General features: G+C 34.4%; 1 protein-coding gene across 5 annotated transcripts in view; it reads right to left on the bottom strand.

Annotated features, from left to right (window-relative positions):
* Positions 1–3,803: 3,803 nt before the first annotated feature.
* Positions 3,804–10,352, bottom strand: part of foxn2a (forkhead box N2a) — a 71,420-nt gene continuing 64,871 nt past the window's right edge. For 3 of the 5 annotated variants that reach the window (XM_016276581.1, XM_016276575.1, XM_016276563.1), the window contains exon 6: positions 6,182–7,280. In XM_016276581.1, the coding sequence (XP_016132067.1) occupies positions 6,853–7,280 (428 nt within the window). In that variant the 3' untranslated portion in view covers positions 6,182–6,852. Of the gene's footprint in view, positions 4,001–6,181; positions 7,281–10,352 lie in introns of those variants that run through there. The other 2 variants (XR_001609586.1, XR_001609583.1) reach the window with 2 other exon arrangements.

Genomic DNA, 10,352 nt, shown 5'->3' with positions numbered 1-10,352 from the left:
TAGTGCATTTTAAGTGAAAAAGATAGATATGATCATACATACATATTGGAAAATATGTATTTTTAAAAAATATTTAATTTCAATATTTTATATATTTTAAATTTTTTTCTTTAGATTAAAATTTTTCGTTACACTAGACATTTTTGTCTACAAATATCTACAGCAATGTGGTAAGACAGTGTTAATAGGCAACATATTTATATATTACAATTATGAAAACAAGCATATAAATATAACGTAATAAGATATTTGTTCATAGTTCATTATATATTGATAAACACATAATGGTGTTTTCTTTTTGTTTTATTCTTCTCTTCACTAGTCATTTTTTGCTGTGGATTTCCGTTGAACAATAAACAATCAGAAGAAGCTTTTATTTTGGGTTGTGCAAGTTTTTTTTTTTTTTTATCACATTTTGATGTGAAGGCAAAACAAAAATATTTCCCATTTCAAAGACAGTAAGATATAAATGTGATGAACTGAACGGCTTCATCTCAATCATGTGTTTATTTCTCTCGCTCTTCTCACACAATAGTTCCTGCCTGGAGGCTTGGGTTCTGTCTGGTTGCTAGGCAACTGTTGGCGTGGTGCGGTTGCTACGGAAACGGGTTTGGGATGCTGTAATTTCTGGTTGAGTTGAAGTGAATGAGACGCTGTGCTAATTATCAACGGAGGTGATTCTGAGACCATTCACTAAATTCACTAAAGCAAAGATTTACTGAGAGCAGCTAATAAACACAAGCTTCATTAGATTTACACACTATATACAGACTGAGAGAAACACAGCAGCAAAAAAGCAAGATGATCATCAAAAACCTCTTGAGTTGATTTCATAACCAGCAGATGGAGACGTTTGTCCACATTATTCATCTCAACACTTTTAAATTCATCAAACATGAATATGACATTTTCATGTATTCAGACGTTTTTATTTGTAACAGATCTGTATAAAGTATATTTAATTATTGGAATAATTAAATATATAAAAATAATTGTATTAGAACTTACAAAATAATACTTTTTTAAAAATATTATTAAATATTAAATATTAATTTTTTAAAGAATATTTTTATAATTTGATTATTGGATTTTATTTCTAACTCTAGAACCCACTTGTCTACAATTATATATTAGAACATTTCAACCAGATGTAAATTTCTAACAAATATATTTTAATTAAATATATTAAACGTCATTGTATAAAATTATCAATGTATTATTTTCTCTCTACCCAATATTAAAATATTAGAGAAACATTTTCATCTAGACGTAAATGTATAAACTGTTCATGTTGTCATAATGAATACATTTGATCATATCAAATAATTACATAATTTGAAATTATTAAATATATAAAAAAATTATTGTACAGAACTTTAAAAAATTATATATTTTTTTTAATTATATTTTATTGTATAACATATTTTATTATAATATATATAATTATATATATATTAGAAAATATACTTTAATTTTATATTCAGTCAAAACTAAATTTATTCAGACACCTTCAACATTTCTCACATTATCATTTGCTATACTTTAGAAAATGGTAATAAAATATGACAAGAATTAAAACTCAAAGAGTTAAACTCTGTCTGAACAAGTTCATCTTGATAATATCAGATAACTTTGATAGAAAGGTATGTAATGAATTTGACTGAATAGCAGTCAGCTGTTTAATTTAAGCACACAATCAGATAATATCAGTTTAGCTCAACTAATTATCAAGCAATGCTTACTTTTGTTCAGCCTGTGGTGGAAAAAGATCGCATTAGCAATCAAAGAAAAAACACTTAAGACATGCTCAGGTCAAAGTGTCTAAATAACTTTTGGTCCCAAATTTTACTGGTAGTCCACTGTATGAAGATTTTTTGGGTATAATATGTCACAGTTTACTTTATTTTGCTATCCTCACTTACATCAATGAACTATAGTGTCCTGCATCAAAAATTATATCTGGTGTCTGAATAATTTATGGTTTGACTGTATATAGGATATTTATTTAAATATAAAAATCTATTCTATTAAATACTATAAAAATGTTTTTTATTCATTTGATTACTCTCTCGCTATACAATATGTACTCACACTATATTATATATAAAACACACACACACACACTAAACCATTAGGTGAGCTCTCACTACTAAAGTGATGACGAAGTGTCATGTACACACATCTGGACAAAACCATCTTAAGTAAATCAACATCTTTTATTCAGTAATACCATATATAATGCAATTGCATATCTTTGGCGAAAATAAATTTTATAAACATTTTATTAACAGAGGTTAGCGTACAAAAAACGAGGGGTTTGTCGGTCTAGCACACGGCAGACCGGATCAAACTCATACTGAGGGGCAGATCGGGTCGACAGAAAGTCATGAGAACACAGATCAGATTTATGTACATCATTCACACACTCCATAGTCTGCAGAAGACGACATGAGGAGACGAACGATTCATTCACAGATACATCTCCACCTCGGAGTTCAGTTTCACAGGAATATCTATCACTGGACACTTGAGAATGAAGAAGCAGTGCATCATGGGACAGCGAGCGGATGGTCACGTGGCAGTGCAGATAAGCAATGGCAGTTTACAAAAACACAATGTCAGGAATTGCAATTTCACATACACTCGTGTTAAAAACGACATTTTAAGACGTTACATTTGGGGTCGATATTTTCCCAGAATTCCCAGATTTCATCTTGCTTCAAGGGTGAATCTCACGAATACATGTCACGACCAGCTTTCAATCAATAGAACTCAAATTAGAAAAGAAAAGAAAAACTCAAGTTAATAAAAGGGAAAAAAATAAAACAAATATTATCCATCCATCCATCTCTCCCTCTATCTATCTATCCATCATCCATCCATCTCTCCCTCTATCTATCCATCCATCCATTCCTCTATTCATCCATCCATCTCTCCCTCTATCTATCTATCCATCCATCCATCCATCTCTCCCTCTATCTAGCCATCCATCCATCCCTCTATTCATCCATCCATCCATCTCTCCCTCTATCTATCTATCCATCCATCCATCCATCTCTCCCTCTATCTAGCCATCCATCCATCCCTCTATTCATCCATCCATCCATCTCTCCCTCTATCTATCTATCCATCCATCCATCCATCTCTCCCTCTATCTATCATCCCTCCCTCTATCTATCCATCCATCCATCTCTCCCTCTATCCATCCATCCATCTCTCCCTCTATCCATCCATCCATCTATCTATCATCCATCTCTCCCTCTATCTATCTATCTCTCCCTCTATCTATCTATCTATCCATCCATCCATCTCTCCCTCTATCTATCTATCTATCTATCTATCTATCTATCTATCTATCTATCTATTCCATCCATCCATCCATCTATCATCCATCTCTCCCTCTATCTATCTATCTATCCATCCATCCATCTCTCCCTCTATCTATCTATCTATCCATCCATCCATCTCTCCCTCTATCCATCCATCCATCCATCCATCCATCCATCTATCATCCATCTCTCCCTCTATCTATCTATCTATCCATCCATCCATCTCTCCCTCCCTCTATCCATCCATCCATCCATCCATCTCTCCCTCTATCCATCCATCCATCCATCCATCCATCCATCCATCTATCATCCATCCATCTCTCCCTCTATCTATCCATCCATCCATCCATCCATCCATCTCTCCCTCTATCTATCCATCTATCCATCCATCCATCCCTCTATCTATCCATCCATCCATCTCTCCCTCTATCTATCCATCCATCCATCCTCACACACACACATTATAAAATGTACAATATTAAAACAATGTCAAATAGCAAAAAAAAAGAAAAAAAAGAAACATTCCTAATTTTAAGTCCAATATAATTGCTTCTTTCTTTCTTCATTTGTATTTGAGGTGAAAAGAAATCGTATTTTCTTGACAGGTTTGGTGGGATTCACCCTCACTGGGTCTTGGCAGCTTTATTAGTTAATAGTCAATACTTCTTAACCTGATGCACAAAAACAGAAATAGAAAGGCGGGATTAGTAAAGCAGTCTTGGCAGTGATATTTTGGCATCAGAGGAGCAAACACAGGTTTTGTAGACACTGGTGATGTTTTCTAGAAAAAGACGACATAATGTGGGCTCCAGATGAAATGAAGAATGGAGCAGCTTGTGAACAGCCAGCCGTTTATTCTTTATGTCTGAGGCAGTGATTCTGGTGTTTTGGCACAGGTCCTGCATGTACAGACCGAGGGTCAAATGAGGAAAAACAACACAAACTGCTGACCAAACTTCATTCTGCTCCTCTACTAACATACAGCATGAATAAATAATCATATTTCATGTACCTGTGCTATCAGGATTTTTTTTGTATATGTGGCAGTAATTCAGTAGTTTCTCATTAAAGCTTTAGTGGATTGTATTTCACCCCAAAATAATAATACAATTACATCCCATTGTTAGAACTAAATTTTGATGTTTGAGCTTTAAATTTGCTTGTATATCAACTTTTATTTTTTTTTAACCTTACTACGGTTACAAATACTGTAATACTTTTTTTATTGATTTATTAAAATCATCGTAAAATTGGAGATGGTATAACAAATACTACCATGATTTGCAATTAACAATTATTTGTTTTCACATTAAATTAATTTGATTTAAAATTAAGACATTTTTTTAAAGTGCCATTTTCCGCAGAATTCAGTCATTTGAAGGGGAAAATGCTTAAATTGTCACGAAAACAATGTTGTCATTTAAAAAAAAAATCTCAATCTTCATTTACTTTATGCAAAATATAATTTCTCATTTTTCTTTTTCATTTTGAGGTGAAATATGAGCTTTTCTTTAGTGGTTTCATGCGATTCATTTCACGCTCATATGAACATGCGGTCTCGAGTTCCTCAAGCTTTAAATGGTTTAAATCCAGTGTTGATCTAAAGTCTGCTGACTGTGTTAAAACAGCAACGAATGGACACAGAAACACATGCATACATAATCACACACACACATATATATCTACCAAGAGGAAATATAGAGCTACACGGCTTTCGTTTTTTGCATAGGCTCTGAACAGAGGGAATCAAACCGCAAGCGGTTTCATTTAGCACACAGAAACTGATGGATGATGGGAAAACGTGTTCCAGTCCTCTGCTGTTCATTCAGACTGGTCCCAGAGTCTGTTTGGGGCTGGTTTGTGTTTATGAATTCTTCCGCTGATGGTTGTGGATCTTGATCCTGTGTTGATATTCAAGATTAGGCTTTGATTCCAGTCATGCAGTTCTTTTTTTTTTACTTTTTAAATTAATTAAAGGCTCATAGTGTAAATCTCATTAAATCGGTCATGAACATTTTCAGGTCATATTTCACTCCAAACAACAACAAAAAAATCATAATATACAATAATACACTTCATTAAAATATTAGTCTTCATTAAAAAAATAAGTCTATTTTAGTACTGTTATAATAATTTTTTTATTATTTATATTTTGTTAATTTTTTTGCATTGCAACATTTTCATGACAACGAAGCATTTATAAGAAAAAAAAAACATTAAGGTAGAAATTATTGTATTGGTTTTTATACTAATTTTTGCAGATTTATAAATGTAAAAAAAAAAAAAAAAATTTAATTATTTTGAACATTCCAACTCAAATTTGTATGGACATATTGGAAATTCATTTATGAACAGTATTTATACAGAATTGTAACATTTGATGTGCTACCAAGAAAAATAAATTGCAATTTAAAAAATATTACAATAATGACAATTGACGGTGAGCAAGTTACAAACAAGCCCATTTTAGTACTGTTATTATTATTATTATTTATTTATTTTCATTTTTGCAAAAATTAAAATACATTATGGTAGCAAATATAGTGCTGTTTTTCATGCCAATTTTTGCTGACTTTTAAAATGTAAAAAGGTCATTGTAATTCAAAATGTAAGTTTTATTTGCCATTTTTGTACATACCATCTCAAATCTTCAAAAGCATACTGGAAAAAAATATATTACATTATTAAGAAGTATCACAGCATGGTAACATCTGATGTGCTACTAAAAAAATGCAACTGCAACTAAAAATACTTTATTACAGTAATAATAATTATTGAGTAAAATAGGAATTTTGAAGAAAATGTCTTAATGCAAAAAAATTCTCAATTAATTGTATTAATTTTTAATGCAAAATATCATTTATTTTTCTTTATTTTGATTCTGGAGTGAAGTGTGACCTGTTTACATGAGATTTACCCCATAAACATCACCAAACACCACTGACAGATCCTTAAAGAAATCTGTTATCTGTGGATTGTTTCTGCACACATCCGCTCAGACCTGATGACAACCCAACACATATCCAGCACCTCTGATGAGGAGAACGAATGTAACGCCACCCGCCTGATCAGAATTATTGCATTCTTTGTTCTGTACTTCAGAAGAAGAAAAAAAAAAGCGCAGGGAATCTTGACGTAATTCGCGTCTATAAAATGGACGAGAGGTTAGTGCTTCGAACAACACAGACATGCACTCGTTCTCTGTATAAATAGCACAGATTCACTTGGAAGAGTAGGACACTCACTTAAAGAGGAAGCATGCAAACGTTTAAGAGAAAAAAACACCAATTTCTCCCTTCATCCTTCATCTCAATCCTTCATCCTGAAGCACAACAACCTGCGTTTCTCCGTAAGTCTCAGTATGGCTTCATTCACCTCCGTGTGAGGGTTGCTATTGCCGGGAGGGAGGGAATTCTCTCGTATAAAAATGCAAAAAAACAAGAGAGATGGTTTCAATGATGTGAAAAATGAGGAGGCACAGTCACTGATATACAGTCCAGGGGTTAAAATGTCACTAAACCATTCATTTCCGGTGCTTTTCTGGCTTTTTACTCTTAGCCGTTCGCTTCGAGAGATCCAAGCCAGACCGAATCCCAGCCAGGTGCAACAGAGACCCGGCCGCCTCCTTCAACTCCTCGTCCAGTTCCGGTTTGGAATCGTGACGGGCCCGTTTAACCGGAAGAGGGCACTTGACGGTGAGCGAGGGCAGACGCGGGTTCCTCTCCTCCTCCGAATCCTCATCGCTATGGAAACCCTCGCTGCCGGCGCGGCGGCCCTGGCCCGAGTCACAGCCGGCCTCGTCCAGGGAGGACAGTGAGGACGAGGAGGATGAGGAAGAGCGAGACGAGCAGCGCTGGAAGGACGAGCTGCTGTAGTTGTGGTCCTGCTTCGGGTCACTGCTCACCAGGACCGAATGCGGGCGCGAGAGGTCTATGGGGCTGTCCGGGTCACCTGAGGAACAAACCACAACACAATCATAATTAGGGATGGGCGGGATGGGCTTAAAAATATATCACGATAATTTCCAGTATTTACTGCGATAATGATATCAATGACGATAATTCAGGGAATCTTATGCATCCACTAAGAGACAAAAAATTAGGGCTACCTCGACTAAAGATTTTTCTGGTTGACTAGCAGTCGTTCATTTTAAGCAATAAACCATTTAAATCATTATAATGAGCTTTTAATTGCCTTTATAGCCTTTAAGCGCTCAAGCGCACGCATAAAGCTTGCCACAGCGCACCGGCAAAACAGAAGCTAATGATTATGAATGTCAGGGAAAGCAGTAAGTAGGCTGCATTAACATTTTAATAATGTATTGATAAACTGGTGCTTTCTTTGTTTCCGGCTAAAGAGATAAAGTCGGCGACATTGACTCGTCATTTTTGCACTAGTGGACAAGCCTGTATGCATGTTTCGTACGGATTACATAATCTGAGAATATTTATTTTCCATTTGAATTGGTTCAATTTGAAATTAGACGTTTCACTCACTATAGATATATTTTTCATGTCTGTAAAGGTAAGTATACACGGAGTTTCGAAGTTTCGCGCTCAAGTTCAGAGAGACTGAAACGGCAGAAAGCGCATGCTGTTTGCTTTCATTATTTTACAAAAGCGCAATGTTTTGTTGTTATTGTGAGAACACACAAATAAACGTAGAGTCTTTACAGATTTGAAAGATGTATTACTCTTATCTGTATGACCAAAATGAGGGAGTATTTTAAGAGTAAGTGGGTGCAGTGGCACCTCCATCTGTCCTGCAGTGAGCGCTGCTCCACACTCCGCATACACACTTGAATAGCGCACATTTCTCTAGGTTAACATTAGATTGAGCGGCCATGTAAAGTTGATGCTACTTACATATTTTCAGATGAAAAGCCATATCTGAGGTCGATGAATGATTGGCAAGTGTTTGGATGTCCTGACTGATGTACTATATTACCACACAGACCAGTCATTAATGATCTGCGTGACTTCGCCAATGTGGATTTTTTTTTCTGCGACTAAGCGACTAATACAATTTTGGTCGACCAAGTCTCTTCTGGTCAACTAACGGTTAGTCGACTATCAGCAGCCCTACAAAAATATTTTAAAAATCCTGTTTCTTCAGTGAAAAGTATTATCTTTCCTATTTTTACCCAAAATAGGGTGTTGTGAGCATTACTGAGTACACACATAATATGATGATTATTTAATTCATACTGGAAGCCGGAGGGCGCCCTTGCTCAGAAACTCCACATATGCATTGCAGAAGTAATAGCACTGACAACGCTCCAGGAAATCCCTAATATGCACAAAGGTATCCAGTTATCGCGGTAGCTGAATAAAACGCAGATAGAAAAATGTTAACTGAGGAAACTTGAAGACAATACGATTGCGACAATATATGGTTTGTGTTCAAGCAATCTTGGGTATTTTATAAGGATGAAGTATATTTATAATGCAATGCTAATCAACACAGCATTTATCACTGTATATAATAGTATAAAATATTATGATTTCTGCCTCATTCTGTGATTTAAAACCACGACTGATCACAAAGTTATTTCAAACACTTGACTGATGTTATGAGGTTAAGTTAATTTGGAGAAAAATCATGTCAATAAATTATACCTTGGCTGGACAACAGGTACTGTAGTACATTAATTCAAGGCTCAGACCATTTTTTTGTCGCACTGTACAACCCTAACCAAACCAGTTCCAGATTGTAGAGGAAGCTCCTCAATTTCACATCCGCCTTCCAACATGTCGCTCCGCACGATCGCACACAAAAATATGTCAACAACTAGGCTTTATCGTTATTATCGCAGGAAGACTATATCACAAACGATAAGATATCGTCCATCCCTAATAATAATTTGTGAAAATTAAGGCAAGATAGTAGAATTTCGAATATTCATAGAATTTAAAATAAAAATCTACATCTAAATGTAAAAACCTAGCATTCGAATATTAGGTGTGCGTTAGGCAGCCTTATCAGTAGCACACAAGATGCGACGACGATGTAAGTTTTGCTGCTTTTTAATGTTTTTATTAGCCTATCCAGCTGAACCCAGTAGATGCGGTGATGCTGCGCTGTTTATTTAAAATATTGCGGAAAAAGAGAACATCGATGCGGAGATTATGTTGTTTACGTCAAAAAAGCAACCAAGCCGTTCACACAGAACTCATGTTTTGCGCATAATCTATCACCGTTGCACTTGCGTCGCGCACAAGAGAGCCACATGTTTAGAAAGCCATGTAAAATTAATGTAACTTTAAAATTGTAAATTTAATGTAACAATGTAACTTTATGGCGGGTTTTTTCCCATCCCAATAAATCTTATGTTTTTAAATGAAAAAAGTCTTGTGTGATTGGCTTTCATCCCTTTGTATCAAACTATGCATACATGATGCTGTTTTGTTTATAATTGTTTAAGCAACTTAATTATGTTTGGTTTATAAGCATTATGCACTTTCACAAATAATCATGTTATTTTATTGTTTTAATAAACGTGCGTTAGTAATATTTTGCTTGATGTGCCCTCTTGTGGCCTCAGGAGAGAAGCCAAAAGCTTCTGAAACTGAAATTATGCCTTTTAAATTAGAATATTATTCGATATTGATAATATTTAAGTGCAAAATTCAAATTTAATTTTTCAGCCATTTTGACAGCCCTACAAGATAGTAAACCCTTTTTGTCCATGCACTAGTCAGTTTTGAGATTTTGAACTATTTGGCTTTTCATAATGTGTTATTTTAGACTAGTGGGAAGAAAACATCCAAAATACACTTTTAAATGTTTATTGCACTTTATCTATTTGTGTCTGTAGATTTGAATTGCATAATATAATATAATGCATATTTTTAAAGGCTGTTTTCTCAGAATATTTTGTTTTTGTTTCTCATGCACTTCAACAGCATTTACATACACCAAACTTTATAGATTTTTACAGCGCATATATATATATATATATATATATATATATATATATATATATATATATATATATATATATATATATATTTATTTATTTAT

Source organism: Sinocyclocheilus grahami, unplaced genomic scaffold (genome assembly GCF_001515645.1).
Source record: "Sinocyclocheilus grahami isolate Dianchi unplaced genomic scaffold, SAMN03320097.WGS_v1.1 scaffold7.1, whole genome shotgun sequence".
NCBI lineage: Eukaryota > Metazoa > Chordata > Actinopteri > Cypriniformes > Cyprinidae > Sinocyclocheilus > Sinocyclocheilus grahami.
This window is presented reverse-complemented; position numbering and strand designations above follow the sequence as displayed.